Below are 25,215 nucleotides of genomic sequence, written 5' to 3' on the forward strand. Positions count from 1 at the left end.
AGTATGTTTTATGGATACTTATGGTTTATGGATAAAGCTCATGGACAATGGTAGGGTACTAGGAAGCAGATACTAGTATCTCTTACAGTATAATCAAAGGACTCCTCACAAAGATTTCTCTTATTTTGTGTTACAGTCTCTCAGATGAAAAGATTTTATCTTAAATACCCTCTTTCCTCCTCTGCTGTTAGTAACCCCCAAACTGAAGGTGATACATGGTGGTGCTTCTTTCTGTGGTGATGTTCTGAGTCTCTAAGTTTCTTCACTCTTCCTGTAATCCTGTAGAGTCAGAAAGGTTCTTGCGTTGATAAATCTGCATATTTTTCACTTAGGACTGAAAGGTTTTGAAAGACCTCAAGTCTCTAAGTATAGAGACAGTCTACTGTGATTATTTTTCAGTCTATCTAAACATGGTCAGCATTAGGAGATCCTGCCTTGTATTGTATTATATTGTCTGTCTGTGTATATATATATATATGTATGTTTGCATACATTCAGCAGTCTCCTAAGAGCAGGATAGGGCTGGGCACAGTAGCACATACCTGTGATCCCAGTACTTGGAAGGCTGAGTCAGCAGGACTGTCACAAATTCAAGAATAGTACAGAAACCTGGAGGAAACTTTTATAGGTAGTAGGAAATCAGAGCAGAGGATCATTTGAAATCCTCCTGGATAGCCATGTTTACCATTGCTTATGTTGTAGGTTTTACTAGATATAATGTAGACAGTTTTAGTCTGTTTTGTGTTCTGATCTAGACTGGTGCAGATAATTTTGTCTGAACAATCCCTAAAAATTCAAGTTAATAGAAATGTCAACTCAGAGAACTGAGAATATCTCCTTTGTCTCAGGTTTGCTTTATTCTGGGGCTCCAGATCATTTCCCTGGGAGAGCCTGGTCTTTGGCCAGAGTCTACAACTGAGAGGATAAATGCAGTGTACAGGGAAGGACGATGTTAGGATGGAGTTGTCATTTAAAATACTAGAACAGGGCCGGACAATGGTGGCGCATGGCTTTAATCCCAGCACTTGGGAGGCAGAGCCAGGCAGATCTCTGCGAGTTCGAGGATAGCCTGATCTACAGAGTGAGTTCCAGAACAGCCAGGAACACAGAGAAACCCTGTCTTGAAAAACCCTAAATAAATAAATAAATAAATAAATAAATAAATAAATAAATAAATAAAATGAAGAACAGTAGTTTCACTTTAATTAGTTGTCATTCTTTCTATAAGTGATTTCAATGAAATTGGAAAGGAAGCGTTCTTGAGTCTTCTGTGAAAAAGAAATGAACTAGAAGAGTTCTAGAAGTTGAGAATTGAGTTTCTTTGGAGGAATTTTAAGATTTGGGTTGGTAATTCCACCACCTAAAATGAAAAATCTCTGACAGAATTAGAACTAGAAAAACAATTAGCTTTATATCCAAACTGTAACAGATGGCATACAAAAGCTCAGAACAATTCTGTGGCAGAATCAAAACAAAGACATCAGACTATTACATCACAGGTCATTGATCTTTTTCAGTACAGCTACTTTATAAACTGTTTCTACTGCTGGGCGGTGGTGGCGCACACCTTTAATCCCAGCACTCGGGAGGCAGAGCCAGGCGGATCTCTGTGAGTTCGAGGCCAGCCTGGTCTCCAAAGTGAGTTCCAGGAAAGGCACAAAGCTACACAGAGAAACCCTGTCTCGAAAAACAAAAAACAAAAACAAAAAAAAAAAAAAAAAAAAAATCAATACAAAGGTTACTAAACTTGATATACTAATAATGGTTTCAAATCAATTATCTAAAAACTAGTCTAGCTCTTCAAGTCCGTGTAGTAGAAACAGTTTTTTTGTTTTGTTTTGTTTTTCTCGAGACAGGGTTTCTCTGTGTAGCTTTGTGCCTTTCCTGGAAGTCACTTTGGAGACCAGGCTGGCCTCGAACTCACAGAGATCCGCCTGCCTCTGCCTCCCGAGTGCTGGGATTAAAGGCGTGTGCCACCACCGCCCGGCTGTATTGAATTTTTAAGTAAATAATTTAGAACTATAGAATATATTTTAAAACATGAATGCATGTTTATCTGTGTAGCTCGAATTTCTCACAGCTCCCCTTTTCTTTCAGGAAGGAGATGGATAAAGCAGATGTTTATCGGGGCATTCCTCATTCCAGCTATGGTGTGTGGCACTGCCTTCTTCATCAACTTCATAGCCATTTATTACCATGCCTCTAGAGCCATTCCTTTTGGAACGATGGTGAGTGGCTTGAACTGGAATTTGAAACAGGGTGCTTATAACCATTCTAATGCAAGTCCTGCTGTCTCTCTAGAGCTCCATCCTACTGATGTTCTCAAGTTTCAGCCAGTCCCTGTTAAGTCTTGGAAAGTTTTTATTAGGCTCCAAAAACTATTGGTTAAATTTAAACCTAGGTCCCCTACATTTTCTTGATTTTGTGAAGTGAAAAGTTGATTTTATAGCTTTTATCAGATAAGGGAGAGAACTAATGAGTGAATGGATTTATTTTAGAGAAAAAAAATACCAAGAAGCATGAGTGTTTTATTAAGGTGATGTGTTCTAATTTGCTTTTTTGTTTCTATCATAAAACACTGACCAAGGGCTGGGAAGATGGCTCAGAGGTTAAGAACACTGGCTGTTCTTCCAGAGGCTCTGAGTTCACTTCCCAGCACCCACATGATTGGTTTCACAACCATCTGTAGTGAGATCTGATGCCCTCTTCTGCCATGCAGTCATGCACGCAGACAGAACACTGTGTGCATAATAAACAAATAAATCTTAAAAAAAAAAAAAAACTTAATATAACCTATCATTAAGGAAAGCCAGAGTAGGATCTCAAGGTAGGGGTTTAAAGCAGTAACCATGCAGGAGTGCTACTTCTTGCCTTGCTTCTGGGTTCATGTTCAGCTATTTTTCTTACACATCCCAAGACCAACTGTCTACAATGGTCTAGGCATGTCTACATCAATTAACAATCAAGAAAATGTTCCACGGGTATACCTACAGGCCACGGGTATACCAACTGTAACTGATGGTTACAGTTCTTCAATTGAGGTTGGTTCTTCCCAAGTGTGTCAGGTGATCAACTGATGCTAACAATGAGATTCTACTCCTTGTCATCTTTGACACACAAATATATCACTTTAAATCATAACCTTTCCCTTCTTGTTCCCCAAGACCTTATTACTATTATAATATAAAGTACAGTATACCTTTAAAAGTTTTCTCTTTAAAAAATTCATCACTTTAAAACCCAGTCTCTTAACTGTAGGCTCCCATAAAATCAAGATCATGTTATATTTGTTCCAAAAAGAGAGAATCAGGACATAGGAACAACCAGATTAAAGCAAAATCTTGAATCTAGCAGTATAAATCAAATGTTGTAGCTCAGTGTCCAGACTCTGTGACTCACAATTTATGGCTACAAACGGCTTGGGCAGCTCCAAGCTGGAAAGCTCTGCCCTTCACAGAATGCACACACACATGCTGAAAGTCAATGTATCAGGGGAATTCACTCACGACTTAGGCATTTCACTGGTTCACAGGATGATATGATAGAGTATGAGACTTTAGGCCAGTTACCTTGGAGAGCCCATGAGTGTTGTTGGGACACATTTGCCCTTTTATTGCTTAGGTTTGGGAAAGGGAACCCTAAATAACCACTGGGTAGATCACAGGGAAGCTCCCAATGTTTAATCAAGGGGCCCTGGGGGGGAAGGGCTAGGGGTCTGACCTAGAGATTATAGCTCTGTTCCACTCCCTCCTTTCCCTGACAGCACCCCGCACCCTGCCAACATATCATCACACACACACACACACACACACACACAGCTTGTCTTGTGGCCTCAGGCAGGTCCATTCCACACTTGCTGATTGCTCTCTTTGGTGGATGTCTCTGGTATGCTCAATACTGAGGCTGTACCTATACTAGTGGCCTCTGCTGGCTTCTTTAGGGACTTTAACCCTACCACATAGTGCTAAGCCTCAACTTTTCTCCATGGCCCCTTCAATTCTGGGGTTTCCACAGCAGTGGGACTGTGTCTTCACCAATGCCCTCTCCTTGGCTCTCTTCAGGGATACCCTGACCCTGACACACAGTGCCAAACTTCAGGTACTTTCCATGACCCCTTCATGCCTTTAAACCCAGTACCATGTTGGATACACTTTAATGTTATATGGCAAATTCTGCTGCTGACCTGATGGGCAGCCTTGGTCTCTTCTGGACCACAGATTGTGTGTGCAGACCCTGAGGAAATAACTTCCCTGAGGACCATCTAGATTATCGGTACTCCACTTGGGGGTTGAATGACCCTTTCACAGGGGTCGTATATCAGATACCCCACACATCAAATATTTACATTACAATTCATAACAGTAGTAAAATTTAAGTAACAACACAGTAATTTTATGCTTGAGGGTCACCACAACATGAGGAACTGTATTAAAGGGTCGCAGCATTAGGAAGGATGAGAACTATTGATCTAGACCATAGGCACTGTGTTTCTGAGAAGCAAGATGCCCTACTAACTGAATAGCTTAGTTTGAAAATCAGTCTAGAGGTCCTCCTGTGTGCTCTTCCCAAGGCTTTAGCTCTTTCTGCCAGTTCGTGAACATGAATCCTTTCTCTGGAGGGCCATCATGCTAATTCTCCATCTTAACGAAGTTCCCACAACTGACAGCTAACCTAACTTTAGTGACTTCAAGCTTCTTTCTTCTCTAAAAGCAATAGGTAAGTAAGGAGTTTTGTTTACCAGGAATCTGGATTTCAGTCCAAATATTGCTGTTATCAGGACTAGCTTGAGGTGGGATTGAAAGTACATTGTCTTTGGACTCTAACTTCTATTCATGTGTACCTGATTATATAAAGAACCACAAAACCTATTATTAGATTAAACTTGTTTTACAATAATCAGTCCTAGATGTTTCATAAACATTAGTAGAAGTTTATGGTAAGACTATAAAGTCTAGTGTCCTTCAAGAGAATATTTACAAGATGCAGGAAACCATTTAAAAGAAATTTGGAGTCAAACCATCAAGATAAATACTTGCCCCTGAAGTTGGAATGTTGTGGCAGTGATACTACAGACAGTGGGAGAGAATACTTGAAATTAAATTGATTTTTGGGAAGGCTGAACCTTTTTCTTCAGTAAATTTGTTCAGTAATGAGTTAAGTATCTACACACAGGGATTTGGGTCCTATGAATTTCTTGGTGTACTAGTGTCTTAGTTCTGTTCCCATTGCTATGATAATGTATCCTGACAAAAGCAGCTAAGAGAGAAGAGGGCTATTTGGCTCACATTCCAGGTTACCATCCATCATTGTGGGGGAAGCCAAGGAGATAGGAACTTCAAATAGCTGGTCATGTTATATCCAAGGTCAAGAGCAGAGAACTAATTGTAGCTAGAGTTTTCCTGCCTTGCCCACAGTCAGGACAAATCTTTGTCACCCACCAGTCCCACAGCCGCTCAGACCCAACCAAGTAAACACAGAGACTTATATTGCTAACAAACTGTATGGCTGTGGCAGGCTTCTTGCTAACTGTTCTTATAGCTTAAATTAATCCATTTCTATAAATCTATACCTTGCCACATGGCTCGTGGCTTACCGGCATCTTCACATGCTGCTTGTCATGGTGGTGTCTGGCAGTGTCTCCCTCTGCCTTCCTGTTCTCTCAGTTCTCCTCTCTGTTAGTCTGTTAGTCCCGCCTATACTTCCTGCCTGGCCACTGGCCAATCAGTGTTTTATTTATTGACCAATCAGAGCAATTTGACATACAGACCATCTCACAGCAACTAATTAATGCATGTATGCTAGTGCTAGCTCTCTTTCCCCACATTTAGCATTTAGTACAGTTAAGAATCCTCTACCACTGGACATGCTTTAATCCCAGCACTTGGGAGGCAGTGGCAGGCAGATCTCTTGTGAGTTCTAGGCCAGCCTGGTCTACAAAGGAGTTCCAGGACAGCCAGAGCTGTTATACAGAGAATCCCTGTATGGAACAACCAACCAAACAAACAAACAAAAAAAGAATGCTCTACCTAAGGAATTGTTTCACCCATAGTGGGTGGGTCTTACCTTAATCAGTGTAATCAAGACAGTCTGCTGTAGACATGCCCACAGGCCAGCGTAATCTAGATAATCCCTCATGGAGACTTTATTCTCAGGTTATTCTAGATTGTCTCAAGTAGATAATTAAGAGTGACCATCACAGTTAATCACAATACCTGAGAAAACAATTGAAGGGAGGAAGAATTTATTTTGGTTGGTGACTTCAGAGCCTTCCATGGTCAGCCAGCTGTACTGTTTTCTAGACCTGTAGTGAGGCAGAGCTCATGGTGAAAGGTTGTCATGGAACAGAGTTGTTTGCTTTATGGCAGCCAGGAAGTAGCAACAGAGCAACCAGGGAGATAGCACCAAAGGACATGTCCCAGTGACATGCTTCTTTCAAGTAGGCCCTGCCTCTCTTCTATTTCATCACACAGTGTTTTGATGTTTTTTGTTTGTTTTTGCTTTGGTGGATGTCTTAGTTAGGGTTTCTATTGTTGTAAAGAGACACCATGACCATGACAACACTTATAAAGGAAAACATTTAATTGCGGTGGCTCTCTTACAGTTCAGAGGTTTAGTTCACTATCATCATGGTGGGACATGGTGGTGTTCAGGCAGTTATGGTTCTGGGGAAGGTCTGCTGGGGAAGGAGCTGCTTCATGTTGATATGCAGACAACAGGAAGTAGACTGAATATCACACTGAGTGAAGCTTGAGTGAAAGACCTCAAAGCCTGCCCCCACAGGAAGTAGACTGAGTGTCACACTGAGCAAAGCTTGAGCAAAAGAGACCTCAAAGCCCGTCCCTATGGTGACAAACTTTCTTCAACAAGGCCACACCTCCTAATAGTGCCACTTGCTTTGGGGGCCATTTTCTTTCAAAACATCAAAGTGAGATCAAATCCAGGGCCTTATAAATGCTAGGCAAGTACTCTTCCCTGAACTACATCCTTTTAGTTATCAGCATTGCTAGCAGATTATTAATCCATTAGTGGACTGATGTATTGATTGGACCAGAGCTCTCATGATCAGGGTGATTAGATCATGTTATTGTTAACTCTACCAGCTAGGGACCAACCACAGCTTCAACCACAAGAGACTTTTTGGGGGAATGTTTCATACCTAAACCATATCACGTGAGAATGGGGACAGGACAGGTTTACCAGGGTGTTCTGAGAAAGGATTGTAAATATGAAATCTTGTGTCAGCTGTAAGTCTCAGATGCTAAATTTGGTAGTAGAGGCTTTGAAAGAAACATAGTTGTAGTTAAAAAATTGCAGAGTATGATGAGACCTAATTAATCACCTTTCTACTCTAAACAATGTTCAGCTCAGCATGCACCCATAAATCCTGGGTTCTCTTAGATTTGTCTCTGAGGGGATAGAATAGTTGAGAAGGTAATGGGTGGTCTGTGTTAGTTTGTCATTTTGAGGCCTTGTTTTAGTTGAGGAGGGGAATATTGAGCATGGTCAGAAATATGCCATAAGCTTTAGAAATCAGTTTCACACCATGACTCAAGGCCTGAACCATAACTGGGGAAAAAAAAAACAAACTTGAGAACGGAAGTTCTAAAATGGGAAACTCATGGTACATAATTAGAAATTACCACGTGAAGAGATGGAGACCAAGGTAATAGCACTTTACGATGAGAATTGGAAAGCTGCATCTTAAAGGCAGTCAGAAGAGTACAGAGTACCCAAGTGACACATGTACCCAGGAGAGAAGATTTGTGGAAACACTGCTAGAAAAGCTCCATTGCCTTAGCTGGGTGGTGTTGGCATACGCAGCATTTGACTGGTAGAGGCAGGCGGATCTTTGAGTTCCAGGACAGCCAGGACTGTTACACAGAAAAACCCTGTCTCAAAAAATAAAACAAACAAAACAAAACAAAACAAAACAAAACAAACCCTCCATTACCTGAGCTGACTTGAATAAATGACAGGGTAAACAAATGCATTTTATAAAAATACTCCAAAAGCCTCAGAACATGGATCAGAATTGGAACAGAAGAGTGGTTCCATTCTTCTTCTTTTTCATCAAATAACTTTGGTACAAGAAAAGTGAAAGGAAACATTGTTTGATGAGAAGGAAGTGAGGTTTAAGCCAGATTATATATTTGATTGTGTGGGCGTTCTCAGCTACTTCAGTCCAAAGTGCCTTTGCTCATGTGCATGTTTTCTTACAGAGCAGAGAGAGAAGTTTGTGAAACTGGACCCAAATCTCCTTTTCTAGGGAAAAAAGAAAGTAGATTCTACTTTGCAAAATGTGGTGGATTCATTTATATTGATGAGGCACAAAATTTTAGAATTGGTTATTAATTTTTTAAAGGATGGAAGCAATTAGCATTAGGAACTAGTGTGAAATTCATTAAAGAAAAAATGGCTAGAACACCATCATTTCCCAATTTGAGTAGGTTTTAGAAAACTAGAAGAACACAACAGCATAAGTAAACATGGCGTCCTATTGGACAAGATAAAGAAATGTGGCCAGAGTCATAGTAATGAGGCTCTGAGCAGCTGCAGAGCATTGGGATGTTACAGTGCAGCAGCACACACTGCATAGACTGAGAGACGCTCCCAGTTCTGACACTATGGAGTGCTGAAGATTGTGTCTAAGAGCTCATCTGATTGATGTTTGAGATCTAAAGAGATTCAATCTGATGGGGGCAGCATATTTTGTAGTTCATGGTGTTTTCATAACTATTATCCTATTTAGTTTTCAAAAGAACTAAATAGAAATTGGGGGTGGGGATAATTATCTGTTTCATAGAGGTAAACTCCCAGGGTTTTTGTGTAGTAATTGGCCCAGTCACATTTCTTCTGTTTGGTTTGTGTTGTTAGTGGTGAAGATGGGGTTTTGTTCATTGGGTTTATTGTTTGTATTTTTTTCTCCCTTTCTGTCAAAATGAGTTTCTCCAAGGCATGCATATAGGCAAAACACCCATACACATACAGTTTTTCTGTACCAGTGCCAACACTTGATGCAGTCAGTCTTCTTCAGTTTAGCCCGTCCAGTCAGGGTGTAGTGGTCCTACATTTCACTTGTTGACTTGTCACACTGAAGGCTTTGTGTGTGTGTGTGGGGGGGGGGGAGTAGATTGCTTATTTGTGTATGCATCTTCTTTAATGAATGTGAAAATCTTTTGTGCCTCTTTTATTTTATTTTATTCCTTTTTCTCCCCCACAAGAGAGAGCCTCTTTACACAGCCCTGGCTGTCCTGGAACTCACTGTGAAGACCAGGCTGGCCTTGAACTCACAAAAATCCATCTGGCTGTGCTTCCCGAGTGCTGGGATTAAAGGCATGAACCACCGCAGGCAGCTGTTTCTGTGTGTGTATGTGTGTGTGTGTGTGTGTGTGTGTGTGTGTGTGTGTGTGTGTGTGTGCGTGCGCGCATATGGTAGGGAGAGGGGCATGCTCCTCCCAAGGTGTAGGTGAAGCTTAGAGGACAGCTTGTGGGAAGAAGAGCGTGTGAAGGATCATCCAGGATCAAATGCAGGTCATCAGGATTGGCAGCAGGCACCTTATACCCACTGAACTACCTGCCCTTATCTTTTGTAGTGGGTGTACCTTATTGGACGAGAGGAGTTTTTTATACATTGTAGATAGAAGTCCTATGTCTTTAAAGTATTTTTGCAGTAATATTCTCCTATTTTATGGCTTACCTTTTAATTTTCTCAAGAGTTTCTATTTAAGGCAAAGTTACTAATTTTGAAGAGCAGTATATTGATAGGTTTTCTTCCCTCTTTTTTAGTTTGTCCTTATAACTATCCTATATAGAGAGTCTTTTGCCAAACTAAACAGCAGCAAGCTGTTCTTGTATGTTGTCTTTTAGAAATTGTGTAGTTCCATTTCTGAAACCCTGAGAAAATGTGAGAGGTTTTATGTGCACATAGCACCCTCTATTGGCTGCAGCACTTCTGGAGCGGCTGCTGGTGGCTGCACAGCCATGGATGGGTACGGATGGAGACGGTGGGCATGGGGGTTTCCTCCTTCATTAAACTGCCTTATACAGTTTGTTAGGAGTTTCTGTTGGAAATGGATGTTGGGTTTTACAGCAGCTTTTTCCTGCATCTTTTGAGATGGTGGTGACCAGCACTGGTCTTAAGTTAGTCCTGTATTTCTTTACTAAAGCTCCATTTGCAAGATTTGGTTTATATCTGTATTTATGAGAAATACTGACCTGTAGCTTTTTTTTATAGTGTCTTTTTCTAGAAAGGCTAGCTTTCTGTAGCACATTTTTCATTTCAAGGCGAGTATCTTTTTATAGAACTGAAATAACCCAAGAAATAGGATGGAGAGTTATGAACTAGCATGTTGAAACTCTCTGGACACAATAAACAGGGTTTTTAGATCTGTGAGTTGGCAGTACCTGGATTATAGGATCCATTGGTTGGAATGCTCAATAAAGTAAAACCAAATAACTTGGTTATAATAATGAAAGATAAGGGGTAGACATGTTAAAAGCATGTCAGCTGACAGGACAAGAGATCTAAAACGTACTTGATTAGGGACAGTGTGGAATGTTAGGGACAGTGGGAGCTAAAGGTGGGGAGGGAACAGTTCAGTGTTTGTGTGATTCAGTGTGAGCATTTTTTCCCGTTACCAGTAGTGCATTCCTTGTACCATTTTACTCCTTAGAACTTAATGTTTTCTCTGTAATTAAAGTGTGTTCTAATTAGTGTTTTTGTTCTCTGAGTAACCACACACATTTCTATTTAATTTACAGGTGGCCGTTTGTTGCATCTGTTTTTTTGTCATTCTCCCTCTAAATCTTGTTGGTACAATACTTGGCCGGAATCTGTCAGGTCAGCCCAACTTCCCTTGTCGTGTCAATGCTGTGCCTCGTCCTATCCCGGAGAAAAAATGGTAAAGAGAATGCTAAAGCTCATTTGGTTGTTGTCGTAGTGTGTTAAGTTTTTAAGGCTGTTGTGTACGCATAACTTTAGAAGCAGCTTGCTTTTATGCAAACAACTGTTTTAAGTGTAAGAGTTGGTTCATTTTAATTTTTGCCATCAGCCTACATTGTAAAGAATATAGTAAGCTATGTCTTTATTTTGCTTTCTGAATATTGGTGCTGTTCATATGTCAAAACTTTGATAAATGTACTAGTGTATAGAGGTGGGTGGGAAGTAAAGCTTTAACAGTTTTTTAAGCCTGCAGGTCAGATGTGGCTGTTGGCCTGTTTTTGTTGTTGTTGGGTTTTTTTTGTTTGCTTGGTTGGTTAGTTGGTTGGTTTTTTGTTTTTTGTTTTTTTTTTTTTTTTTTTTTTGGTTGTTTTGTTTTTTTGGAGATTGTGTATCCCTGGCCATCCTGGAACTGACTCTGTAGACTGAGTGCTGGGATTAAAGGCTGTGCGGCACCACTGCTCGGCTATTGTTGCCTGTTTTTGTAAATAAAGTTTTATTGGAACACAGCCATATCCAGTCTTCACTTACTACTTATGGCTTCTTTTACTCTCCAGCATCAGAGTTGACAGAGCAATAGTTACAGCAGAGACTGTATCACCAGCAAAATCTGAAACCCTCTGAATTATAGAAAAATCTTTCAACTACTTGTTTATAATTTTTTTCTTTCCAGATACTTTATTCTAAATGTTGGTCCATTTATCCCCACATAAATCCACCAGTTGAGAAATGAATTGAGACCACTTGTAATGAAATATTTGAACACAAAATAATCCAGAAATATATTAATTTGATACTTCTCCGCTAAGAAATAATAGGAAAAGTATTAAAAGTCTTTATTTTCTATAATTAAACTGTTTCGTTTCTATAAGCAGCAAACTTTGTAGGGATAGTAAACATTGCAGTTTGTAACACAGTAGCTCGAATCTGAGCTGTGTTTCACATAGCATTGGTCAGTGCTGCATGGCATCAAGGCATACACATGCAAGTGTTCAGGACCAAGGCGTCAGTGAAGTTCTACAGTGTAACACGGGCGAGCACTGCCAGAAACACCTTGGGCTCATGTATGCTCGAATTTGATTTAATTTTTGATTATTGAATGTTCAGAAATTTTTTACTCTTGCTGAAATTTTCACAACCTACGCATTCAGTTATATGATCCCCAGTCTAAGAGCTTTGATTTAGGGGAGAGTAATGTATTCCAGTTTTAGGAATTGTGTGCTTTTCTTTGTTAGATTGGTGTCTAAGAAACTTTGGACTGAAGAGTTTTGAGTCCATTTTTTTAAGCTGATTTTCCCCTAAATCAGTATTAGATACTAGGGCTCATTAATTACTCATGTTCAGCTTATGACTAGAGAGAGAGGAAGGAAAAGCCTAGTCAGGAAGCACAGAAGCTCTTTGGGAAGTAGGGTTAGTGAGGAGAGGCGTGAACAACACATGCTTTGTTTACCAGAGATAGGTCTTTTAGGTATAGGGAGGCTGGTGTGTGGCTTCATTTTCTTGTTGTTTTTTAATCATATGGGAACCAAAATCTGAGTACTAGATCTGGCTTTTATTGGATGGTTACCTGGAATAGATCAGTTTTAATCTCAGGACCTTGGTTTTCTATAAAACAAGGAAGATTGTAGTAAATGACTTTTAAGTTTGTTTTTTCTCTCTATCTCCTGCCCCCACCCCAATTTGCATCTGCTGGCCCGCAGTCTAATTAGTGGCACCTGATGTAGGTCAGCAGACAGATAAAGTATAGTAAGTTCTGTGTGGAGGGATGTTCAGGAGTCAGTGAGAGGATGGGGGGTGGGGGGCAGGGAGCCATGTCTCCCTGAGACACAAAGGGAAGGAAGGCTTTGAGAGCTGCCATGCTTGCTGGAAGGAGAACATGAAGTTAGAAACAGCATTCCAGATAGAGAATTGATGATTGTCACTCAGTGAATGTTGGCCGGGAGAAGGGATGAAGTTTGAATTGTATTTTTTAGTCTTTCTTTGCCCTATTGTAAAGCAAAATTGACAATACCTTGATTGTTGAATTTTTGGAAAAGAATTAGAGCCAAGAAGAAAGCGGGTAAAGAAATGGCAAGGTTAGTTTATGAAAATTTGTTTCAGATAAGGGTCTCAACTTTGTTCTCTTTTCCTTTCTCCCTCTCTCCTTTGAATTTCTGTAAGTAGATACCTACAGAGTTCTCAGAAGTTACGGTAAACTGGGAATAAATACTTAATGTGTTTCTTGTTCTGCAGTAACAACAATTTGTGTTCCTTAAATACTTTACTCAGGCTTTAATGCTGTAAAGAATATTGATTTCAACTGATGACTAATTTGAAGTCTCACTCTCATTTTTATGCCTCTTTTGGATTTTGGTTTTTCTTTTTATTCGTGTGTCTTTATTCATTGGGATGATTTTTAAAGTATTAAACATCACCTTTTTATTATTGGGATTTATATATATATATTATGAAAGTCATGCTAAAAGTACTCTGTTAATTCTAATGTTTTCCAGGTTTATGGAGCCTGCGGTTATTGTTTGCCTGGGAGGAATTTTACCTTTTGGCTCAATCTTTATTGAAATGTAAGTTTGGGCAATGTTTTCATGTTTTGAAGAATTTAAGAATTTGAACATGCTAGTCAAGTCCACCATTAGACAAGAAAATGCCCCACTGACTTGTCTACAAGCCAATCTGATGGAGGCATTTTCTCAGTTGAGGTTCCTTCTCCCCAGATTATTCTAGCTTGTGTCAAGTTGACGAAAAGCGTAACCAGCACAACTCGTGTGTATAAATATATAAATAGGTAGTTGTCTTTCATCACGTGTTAGCTGTGAGTATACTGCAAGCCTTGGTGGGTCTTAGAAGGAGATTGGAGTGGGTCACTCTGACTTGTTTAATAAAGCCAGTTCAGGAACTCTGTACTTGCCGCTGATAGTCCTCACTCTGACTTGACCACTTACTCCTGCTCCCTCGGCCCTCTCTTCCATTAGACTCCTCTGCTCTTTCAAGTCATGTCTGTTTTGGTTTTCTCACACCCTGTCCTCCTGGAATGGCATTTTTAACCTGTCAGTCTAGGCTTATTTTATTTGTATTTATTTTGTTTATATGTTTTAACCTTTCAGTCTCTTTGTGTCGTTTTTCACTAAGGACTTTGAATCTCAATGTGATGAAATGCTACTACTTTCATGATGTGACCAGCTGGGTTGTTTATAGAATGAACTGATCTTGTTGATTCTCTTAGCTCTTGCCCTTTTGTTGACGTTCTAGCCATGCTGAACATTTTGAGGGTTTTTTTCTTTTGTTTTGTTTTTAGATTTATGTGTATGAGTACTTGCCTACATTTATTATGTGTGCGCCATGTGCATGACTGGTGCCTATGGAGGCCTGGAGAGGGTGTCAGATCCCGTGGAACTGGAGTTATGAGGTTGTGAGCTGTCACATGGGTGCTGGAAATCAAACTCAGGTCCTCTGCAGGAGCAGCCAGTGCTTTTAAACTCTGAGCAATCTCTGTGATTTTCTTTGTTTCACTTACTGAGTTCCTTTACTTAGAACCAGTCCTCTGCTCCTGGTGTTATCCATCACAAGTCTTTCTCCTGCTCCCCGCCTCACTCACGAGCCTTGTCCTGTTTTTACTCCTTCCTCAATTCCTCACCTAGTTGTACCAGAGGAATCACTCCTCTCACTTGCTGGATATAGTGCACATCAGGGGTCAGGGTTGTCTTACTGCCAGGGTTTCCTACCAGCCAGCGATCTCCTGGAGAGTAGTGATGTTTCCTTACAGTGCTGATCTTTACTGCTTGCTTGCTTACTTTAAAAAAAAAAAAAAAAGCTTTTTTATTTTTTGAGATTGTAATATAATTATATCATTCCCCCTTCTCTTCCCTCCAAACCTTCCTGTGTCACTTTCCTATGTGACAAGGGATCTGTAAATCGTTGTTGAACCATGCAGGCATGTGATTGAATAAATAAATTACAAAGCAGGAATGTTGTAAAAAGAGCTAGAAGACCCTGTTCTCAGTTAAGGATGACTTGAATAATGAATGGATTTAAAGAGGTTTTCCTTTTTTCTTCTTAATGAAGAATATTACTACTCTTCCTTTCTCCCACTGTCCTCTGAAGACAGTGTCAGTCTCCTTTAGACCTTGTTTTCCCTAATTCTGTATATTTCTCAGTTTATCACTTATTTTTCTATTTAACAGAATGTTTTCTAAAATGTGAAATATATTACTTGAGTAGTGTTTCATCTTAAAAAATGGAAGAATGAAGGAATTGACTTTATTTTGTGAATGTAGATTGTGGCTGTTCTCATTTTCCACATTTTAACTTGTTTAAATTTCTAATTTAGTCATTTTGCTCAGCGATAAATGCCTCCAGAAGAATTTGTTCTTTAAAAAACAAACCACAAAAATATTTTGAGAATTTAATAACTGAGAGTTAAGAGAAACTGTTGGAAATTACTAGAAAGATGATAACAAGCTTTAAGTGAAGTCAGAGTGAGCTAAGAGAGAGAGGAAGCTTCAAGGCTGTCCTCGTGTCCTCCTCAGGTACTTCATCTTCACGTCTTTCTGGGCATATAAGATCTACTATGTCTACGGCTTCATGATGCTGGTGCTGGTCATCCTGTGCATAGTGACTGTCTGTGTGACCATCGTGTGCACGTACTTCCTGCTAAATGCAGAGGATTATAGGTGGTAAGTACTTGGGGGTGCAACCTCTCAGAAGCCTGATACTTTTTTTTTTTTTTTTTTTTTTTTTTTTTTTTTTTTTTTTTTGGTCTTTTGAGACAGGATCTCTTATATAGCTCTGGAACTCGCTATGTAGACCAGGCTGTCCTCAGACTTACAGATATCCACCTGCCTCCGCCTCCCAAGTACTGGGATTAACGTTCTGTGCCACCACCACACCCAGGCAGGATCCTGGTATCCTAAGTTTGCCTTTGAAGCCTGTTAAGCTGAGGGAAGAATTTCCACAGAAATCGTGCTGTTTAAGATGATAGAGGAGCTGGGATGGCAGTGCACACTTGTAACCCTATCCCTGGGGAGACACTTGGCTACAGTGATATTCTGACCTAAAAAGAAAATGAATGAATAAGAAAGATAGTAGAGGGACTTTTTCCCTCCAGTTGTAAATATAATGAAATTTTTATGGGAAAATGGTACCAGTCCAAGTTTTTTTTGTCCTATTTGAAATATTTCTGCAAAGTGCTTGATGCTGGGTTTGTGAGGAAGCATCTTTGTTTTAAACTTAAGTCTGAACGGGAGAATTGGTTTATTTAAAGTCCCTCAGAGAATGTGACAAGAGTCTGGAGTTTCTAGTTCCCTGGGCTCTTTGTTAATATTTAAGCATCAGGTACAAGGATTTGTTTTTAAGCATGTAGAATTATAAAGGATGTTTTTTTGTAAAATTCTTTGCCTTAAAATTTTGAGTGCTATTCCTTTCAAAGACATAATCCTTTTTCATTTTGTTTTCTAGGCAATGGACAAGTTTTCTCTCTGCTGCATCAACTGCAATCTATGTTTACATGTATTCCTTTTACTACTATTTTTTCAAAACAAAGTAAGTGGAGTTTTTCTCTCATGTGTTGCCTAGTAAACTGCCTTTAAATGATAAAGTGTAAAGCATCAGATTGAAAGTAAACTATATGTATTGAATATTACTTTATTGTATTGCAGGATGTATGGCTTATTTCAAACATCATTTTACTTTGGATATATGGCGGTATTTAGCACAGCCTTGGGGATAATGTGTGGTAAGTTTTTAAATTATTGGAACTTCATGAGAAAAATTTTGAGCATCTCCGACTCAGGAAAACACTGTAATTAGAAATTAAGAAATTCTGGGCTGGCAGGGTGGTTCCGTGGGTAAAATCTTTTCTGCTCAAGCCTGACAAGCCTGAGTTGTATCCCTGGAACCCTGAAAACTGGATCCAGAGAACTGACTCCACAGAGTTAGTTCTCTGACCTTCATTCATGCCTCACCCAATAACAATTAAATAGAAATTAAGGAATCCGTTCTGTTGCTCTATCAGGAACACCAAGGTGAATCCAAAAGTTTGTCTTCAGTCTTTTTGACTCTCCCTTAAAATCTGATCTATTGTTTAATTTCTGTTTTTGTAGCTGTTCTAATGATAACTGCAGACCACAGAATTACTGTGATTAGTTTCTCATTCATGTTGGGAATTGCCTTGTTTTGATATTGTGTCTTTCTGTGCTGTTCAATCTAGTCTTAAACTTCTAGACTCAAGTGATCCTCCTGCCTCAGCCTCCTGGGTAGCTGGGGTTACAAGTGTGTGTGGTACCACATGCAGTTGAGAATTGGCATTTGAAAGTATGTGATCAGTGGAAAGGATTATAATGTTGGTGGGTGTAAGGTGTTGCCTGAATGATTTCTGCTTAGACGGTTCTTGGAATGTTGCTGAAGATACTGGTGTCTAGCAGCAGCACAGGTTGCTGACAGTGAGTGCAGCATACCGATTTAGTTTTTCACATGGTTTGGCTGATCGTATCCCTGAGATGTTTCCCGTGTTCCTCTCCACTCCTTCATACTGCCTGTGAAATAGCAGTTCAAGCTACAGTAACCTTCAACAGATAGTTGTAGGTTTTTATTGGGAGGCATGTGATGTGTGTGAAGTTAGAGAAGCCATTGATAGTTATTGCCTACTTTAAGTAATTCATTGGTTGTTATAATATTGTAACACTTATTCCTGTTTATTAGCATAGATTTGTTTATGAACAGAGTCATCTTTTCCTCATCTGTTTTGTTACCTTGAGATAGACCAGTTTGGTGAATACTAATCGGTTCATGGTTGGGAGTGTAGCTCAGAGTGCTTGTCTAACTTGTAAAAAACTTTGGGTTCAATCCCTAGTACTGTTAGAAAAGTGATTAGTTAGGGGTGTGTGTGTGTGTGTGTGTGTGTGTGTGTGTGTGTGTGTGTGTGTGTGTATGTGTGTGTACTATCAGTTAACTCATGGAAGATGTAATTTAAAAATGTTTAAGGAATCCAGTGAAAAATGGTCATTGACCAGCTATTCTAAAAGGCTCTGAGTTTAAAAAAAAAAAAAAAAAAAAGAAAAGAAAAGAAAGAAAGAAAAGGTCCCAGATATTTGTCTATGAAGACTATTTAGTTTGTTTATTCATTCATCCGTTCATTCAACTTATTCAACAAATAATCATTGAGTAACTTTCATGTGCTGGGTGCTCTTAGACACAGAAGGTAAATATTTCATTAACAACATGCCCTGTTTTCTGAAATTTTGATCCCCATTTGAGATTTTTTGTTTGAAGCCAACAGTTTAAAGCTCCTGACCCACTTACCTGTCTCTTTTGTCCATTCCCTGAAGTATGTAATCCTTTCTGCCAACTCTACAGCTTTTATAACTTACATAGAAAAAGGAGACACCAGAAAGTATCTTTCTCTAGAGTTATAACACCATGGGGTCATGCTTCTCTCAATCCCCAAAGCCTCCCTTTCTACTTTTTATGCCTCTGTAAGTTTTTGGATATTACAACATCTGGATATTGTCATGAATGATCATTCACACTTCTAATACCAGCACCCAGGAGGCTGAGGCAGAAGGTTCCAGAATTCAAGGACAGCCTGGGCTACATAGCAAGATTGTGTCTCAAAAAAAAAAAAAGTATTGCTTTAATGGGTTGGATTTGTTGTTACCAAGTCACTCTTTCTTTTGTGAGCTGCATTTTAATTCCACAATTACTGACTATACAAGTAATAATTGTGATTTAATTCTAAATAACAAGTGAGGTTTGACTATAACAGATGCTTTGCAAAACAAATAATAGCATTTAAGAAATTCAGAGAGAATACTAACATAAAGACATTACCCTGAAAAAGGAATAGAACTCTCTAGAACAGAGTACATTTAATATTTGTTTTTTTTTTTTTGTTTTGTTTTGTTTTGGTTTTTCGAGACAGGGTTTCTCTGTGTAGCTTTGCGCCTTTCCTGGAACTCACTTGGTAGCCCAGGCTGGCCTCGAACTCACAGAGATCCGCCTGCCTCTACCTCCCGAGTGCTGGGATTAAAGGCGTGCGCCACCACCGCCCAGCCACATTTAATATTTGTAAATGGCAGACTCTGATCCTACTCTGTTTGTTTCAAAATACATTATTTTATTTTTGCAGGAGCAATCGGTTATATGGGAACAAGTGCCTTTGTTCGAAAAATCTATACTAATGTGAAAATTGACTAGACACCTGAGACAACCTGGAACTTCGGATCAGTTTCTCTTTCATGAGGGTGGAACTTGCACAGAAAAGAAGAATAAGCGCAAGAAGAGATTTGGGCTGAACACTGGGTACTTCGTGGGTCTCTTTCATGGATGGCTTAAAGTAACATCTATTTCCATTGATCCTAGGTTCTTACTGACTGCTTTCTCCAACTGTTCACAGCAAATGCTTGGATTTTATGCAGTAGGCATTACTACAGTACATGGCTAATCTTCCCCAAACTAGCTCATTAAAGATGAAATAGACCAGCTCTCTTCAGTGAAGAGGACAAATAGTTTATTTAAAGCATTTGTTTCAATAAAAGAACTAGAGGGAAACGTGGATGCTAAAATTCCATGAGTAGAAATCTTCTGGCACTTGGTGTTTCTATGTTATTGAAAAATGATGTTCCAGAAAGATTATTTTTTCTCTTATTTTTACTGCCATTGTTGATCTATTGTGGGACATTTTTATATACTGAACCTGGGTTCTTTCTGACCTGCTGTTGTTCGTCCCTTCACTCAATTGCATCTTTTTTTTTTAAACAAAATTAAAAACTATTAAATTCTGCATGGAATATATCTGCTGTCATCTTAATCTTAGTTGGATCAACCTCATTTATTTATCTTAAAATTAACTAGTTATATCTCAGTTCCATCCAAAGAAAATACAGTATGAAAATAGAGATGTATTCTCTATAATGCAATTTACTGTACAGTTAGAAAGCAAAGTGTTAAATGGAGAAGATACTTGTTTTTATTAAACATTTGGAGATTTAGATAAATTACATTTTAACTGAATGTCTAAAGTGATTATCTTTCCCTCCCTCCCCCAAGTTAGTCTTACATCTTTTTTTGGGGTTTCAATGAAGGCTTTACATAAGAAATTATTAAAAAATAAGGGGGGCATAAGTGTATATACCATTAATAATGTCGTGTAGGTGTAGGCTCGTGGACACATTTGGATGTACAGATGACTGGAAGACTTCTTTGGGATGATGATTGCTGTAGAAATGTGTGGGTTTGGGTGGCTTTTTACATCTTGCCTACCATTGCATGAAACATTGGGGTTTCTTCAAAATGTGTGTGTCATACTTCTTTTGGGAGGGGGTTGTTTTCTTCTTTTATGAAACTCCTACTGGAGCTAAATTTGTAATTTAGAAACATTTAATTTTGTTAATCCTGTCTGGGACATTTAAGTAACATCTAAAGCATTATTGCTTTAGAATGTTCAAATAAAATTTCCTGACCAAATTGTTTTGTGACAGTAGATGTGTTTATAATTTGGAGGTACCTGCTCAAAAGGCAATATTATAGAATGCCATTATTATTTTTTTGATACACTATAAAGTATACTTTTCAAATACAGAGGTCCCACACTTTAAATTCCCAAACACAGAGCCAGGTATGGTAGTTTATGCCTATAATCCCAGCTCCAGGGAAGCTAAGACAGAAGGTTGTAATGAATTTAAGGACTGGGCTACAGAGTAAGTTATAGGCCACACTGTGAGTTATGTGCTACTCTGTAAAACCATTCCAAAAAAGAAGAAGAAAGAAGAAGAAGCAAGTCCAGAAGCCTGTCTATGGATAGTTACAGATAAACTATGAGTGATAAACCCGTTATATGAGATTGTGACATACAAATCTAAATAAACATTGATTGGATTGCTGTGCCATGTGAAATAGAAGGGAATATGAGTGGCTAAGCTAACAATGTTAGCTCATTCAGTGGCTGAACAAATGAAGGCTATAGAAATCTCAAATTATTTTAATTTGCACAAAAATTTCTGGATCTGCTCATATTGTGAAGTTTTCCTACAACTATTGAGTTTCTGATTCAGTACTTTGCTCTGCAGATACCCGAATCTATACTGTATATTGGTGTTTTTAGAAAGACTCAAATCATCTGTATTAAACTTTAACAAAACTCATGCATTCATAGTTACATGAGAAATTTTTTAAATCGATAGACTCTGTTTTTAACTGAGGCATGTGACATCTTTAGGGTGTTTAGATTCTTAACCGTAAGTGATGAACTGTGTGTGGTCAGTCGTCTTCAAGCCAGAATCTCAGGTTCGATGTCACCTACTAATTGTTAACATTTTATCTTTCTCACCTGCCCTTATGATTTCAAACTAAAAGGCTCTATTTGTTTATATCATGTAACTTTTAAACATATAAAGTATTTTTAATATAAGAACACTTAGTCTACAGGTTGGGATGTAGGTCAGTAGAGTGCTTGCTTGGCTTACACAAAGCCTTGGTTCGATTGCCCACACTGCATAAACTGGGTGTGCTAGGACATGTTTGCAGTCACAGCATTCAGCAGGTAGAGGCAGGAGGATATCAGAAGTCCAGTTAACCTCAGCTACAGAGTGAGTTCAGCACTACCCTCTGCTATATGACACTCTATCACTCTATCTTTAAAATGAAGCAAAACACTTTTTGTCTGATGGAATATATATAACTAGATAGTAAATTTTTGTCTTAATAAAATATTTTTTTTCTCATAATCTTGCAGGTAATATGTAGTGTTTTCAGAGAACATGGCTGTTTCAGGTGCACCTATTTTTTCTGCTAGGTTGAGCTCTGGAGTTCTTTGAAGTCTACAATGAAAAGTAATTTTCAAATATTTTAAATACATTAAAGTGAATATAAATTACTTCGAAAGCTCATTTATAAAAAGATTTGTATTGATTGGTTTATAACTTCACAGAGGGGCAATATAAATGTATATATTGAAAAAGATAATAGGTCACAGGTGGCTTAGTTCTCCCTAGTTCTTAGTTAATAGAATCATTCAAACAATACCTAAGTTAATTGGAAGGCGTAGCTTTTGTACTCCATTAATGTTGTATCTTTAATTTACTAACATCTGCTTAGTTTGTCAGCTGACACTTTGAATACTATCAAAAACTAAGAATATACTTTGTATCTTTAAGCATGTTTCCTGAAAATTAACTACGTTAGAAATTGACATCCTATGCTGGTCTCCAAGTGCAGAGTAGGTTTTGAAAGAGTGGAACTGACCTGGCTAGAGGGACCTCCAGTGTGCTAGTATACTGTCTAGGCTTCCAGACTGTGTTGGTTTGCAGAGAAACCCCATGCCCTTAGAATCATTGTCTTGTACTCTCTGAACCTCATGGCTGGGATGCTCTGGTGTTTCCCACTGGTGGTGGGTTGCCCTTTTTCTAAACGTGGTTGCTGCAAATTCCAGTTCTTCCAAAAGCCACTTGATTTAAGGGTTTATCCACAAATTGTGCTCATTTTGATAAAGCATTTGTGTCCTAAATGTCTACTAATCACTTTATGCCAAATGTCTTGCAGATGTTATTTTTGAACTTCCTGAATTTTTACAAATGTAAAAAGGAAAGAGTGTATTAGTGTAATTTGTTCAGGAGTAGTTACATACTGAAGGGCTTCTATACATGAGTTCTAGGGGCAAAAGCCTTATGTAGAAACCTGTACACTGCAGTTCCATCTGGGTTTTAGTTTAGATTTCAGCATTTCTTAGTGCTTCATTCTATTGGTTTATTGGAACATGCAATAGGAGTATTAATTTACAGAAGAACAGATGTTCATGTTTTCTATCATGTAAAATTCTGTAGTTAAGCTATATTTTAGCAGTCAAGGTGTTAAAAGAGATCAGAGGAGTGGAAATGTAGGATTGTTTGAAAGTGTACTTAGTACTAGACTAGTTTTATAGACAAGGAAGAACAGAAGGGCGGTACACACTTGAAGACATTCGGTATGACTTACAGTCCAGGTGAGGGCAAGTGCTAGTCCTTTCCAGTGAGCATGCCTGAAGGTTTCCTGAATTAGCGTTCCTCCTGGAGCCATGTGTGCCATGTGCAAAGGTCAAAAGTTCCTTCACAGCTGCTGTAAAAGAAGCTGACAGTGAAGTTCTGGTGGACTAGGCAGGTGGTGGACTAGGCAGGCGCAGTTTGTGCTTGCCCTCACCTCGTCAGTCTAGGCTCTTTGGAGGTTATAAGTGCTGTAAGAGCTAAATGTAAGGGGGAAAAGGGTTGTCTGAAGGACAGCAGAGTTTTCTATAAAAACGTCATTGGGCTTCTCATCTTGTTCACCTTGAACCTGCAGATCCCCACGGAGCACGACAGTCAAAAGGTGGGAAGACACGGTGATTGCCCATATCACTTCCATTTTGTGTACGCTCTGGGTTTGTGTAGGCGTATTCCAACTGGCTTTTTAGTAATAGAAATCCAGTATATAATGTATCAGATACAATTGAGGTTCTAATCTAGTCTGTTAATTTACCTGAAGCTGGATTTTTTAAAAAGTAATAAAAAAATTAAATGTATTTCCCTTGGATGCTTGCTTTCTTTCCTTTTTGAAACATGAACCAAAGTGTGAGGGATACGATAACTTGTCATCATCAGCCTGCCTGCTGAGAGATAGCTGATTGAATTCATCCCACTGTTAGATAACTCAGGGCTGAGCAGTTGTCTGGGGTCACATAGTACATGAGTTTATGCTGAAGACCCATACACTTGGTGTGACAACAGGCATTCTAGAACAACGCAGACAACTATAGACCATGGCCGTGTTGTGACACACTACAGAAGTAGCCAGCAGGCCAGAGATTGCTGACTCCTGAACTGAAGGATTTAACATTTCAGGTCTAATTGCCACACCCGCCTCATTTGTATTTTGAAAACAACAACATTGTACTGGAAAGTAGAAGGAATGGTATAATAGGATTTCTTTTAAAAGCTGTTCTGTCTTTTTACTGTTCTTTACAGATAAGCTTTGAACCACTGTCAGCACCCCATCAGCACTCTTTCTCCCCTGTGCCTGTCTTTCCTGTGATTGGCAATGCACTGGCTTTGTCTAGAATTTGTTGCTTTTTCTAGGAAATTTGACACGGGTCTCCTCAGTAGGTAAGACACCAAGGCAGCTGAAGGGGCTCTCTGAGTCTAGAAGTAACAATTGGTGCCTGGTCATCTTCATTGTTGTCATTGTAAAATGCAAATGTCACCTCTCCAGCCTGCGGAGCAGCAACTTATATACACGAATGGAGAGAACTGATGGTGATAAAATCTGGTTAATTTCTCCAGTCCTGTTTGTGCTTTTTGGTTTTCATCACCACTTTTAACTAGTTTTAAGATCCTTATCCACCTCTTTGGTTTTTTAAACTAATTAGTTTCCTTGCTCAACACCTATGCATGTGAATTCCTTTAGCCATATAGTTTGGTTAGTGCAGATTTGGCTCACTACTGATATTTTCTTGCCTGAATACTTTGGTTAGAAAAATAGGTATAGATTCTATACCATAGAGGGAAGCCTGTTGGTACATACAGATTCTGTACCATAGAAGGAAGCCTGTTGGTACATATAGATTCTGTACCATAGAAGGAAGCCTGTTGGTACATATAGATTCTATACCATAGAGGGAAGCCTATTGGTTTATCCCCAGCTTCTTGTTTTCAGAATAAAATGAACTACTCAGCATAATTTTAACAAACAAGCCTATATCCAGTCAAGTGGGGTCTATAAATTACTTGAAATACTTGTTTTAAATGATTTTCACTTTCAAAGTTTGCTAAATGTGAATAGAGTTTTCAAGTTTAAAAAAAAAAAAAAGACTTGCAGGGGCATTTTAACTGGCTGTGTTGTTGTTGTTGAACTTACAGCGTCTCAGTCTAAGTCGTTATTACTGCGGGACTAACCGTGAAGTTCAGACAGAGGAGAGTGTACAGAGATACAAGTGATTCAAGTTGGGGTTAGTTTAGTCAGGTCAACCAAAGTTAGCTTCAGTAGGGAAGATGTGAAAGCTTTAGCACCTTAGATGTGACTGTAACGGACACTGGCATGAGGATGCAGGTGTACAGCCACCCAGGTAGGTGTCCAGGAAGAGACATGGAAGTGGGAAGAGGCAAGACCCCGTTAGGGTGATTGTGGATGGTGAAGGCAACAAGAGAACTCGGGAGGTGGTGGGAGTCCAGGCTATACGAAGGTTAGGAAAGGTCTGAAGGTGATAGAGCGCCTAGGATGCCACCTTGAATAAGACAGTCTTAAAGAGCATGACCATTGGAAGAGTCATTTACCTTCAAAGG

General features: G+C 39.1%; 1 protein-coding gene across 1 annotated transcript in view; it reads left to right on the forward strand.

Annotated features, from left to right (window-relative positions):
- Nucleotides 1–20,395, forward strand: part of Tm9sf3 (transmembrane 9 superfamily member 3) — a 57,989-nt gene extending 37,594 nt beyond the window's left edge. The window contains exons 9-15 of the mRNA XM_059258183.1: nt 2,098–2,228; nt 10,762–10,901; nt 13,432–13,500; nt 15,463–15,609; nt 16,391–16,474; nt 16,591–16,667; nt 19,059–20,395. Coding sequence (XP_059114166.1) covers nt 2,098–2,228; nt 10,762–10,901; nt 13,432–13,500; nt 15,463–15,609; nt 16,391–16,474; nt 16,591–16,667; nt 19,059–19,126 — 716 coding nt within the window. The 3' untranslated portion in view covers nt 19,127–20,395. The remainder of the gene's footprint in view (nt 1–2,097; nt 2,229–10,761; nt 10,902–13,431; nt 13,501–15,462; nt 15,610–16,390; nt 16,475–16,590; nt 16,668–19,058) is intronic.
- The last annotated feature ends 4,820 nt before the right edge of the window (nt 20,396–25,215 follow it).

The sequence above is a fragment of the Peromyscus eremicus genome, chromosome 1, assembly GCF_949786415.1.
Source record: "Peromyscus eremicus chromosome 1, PerEre_H2_v1, whole genome shotgun sequence".
Taxonomy (NCBI): domain Eukaryota; kingdom Metazoa; phylum Chordata; class Mammalia; order Rodentia; family Cricetidae; genus Peromyscus; species Peromyscus eremicus.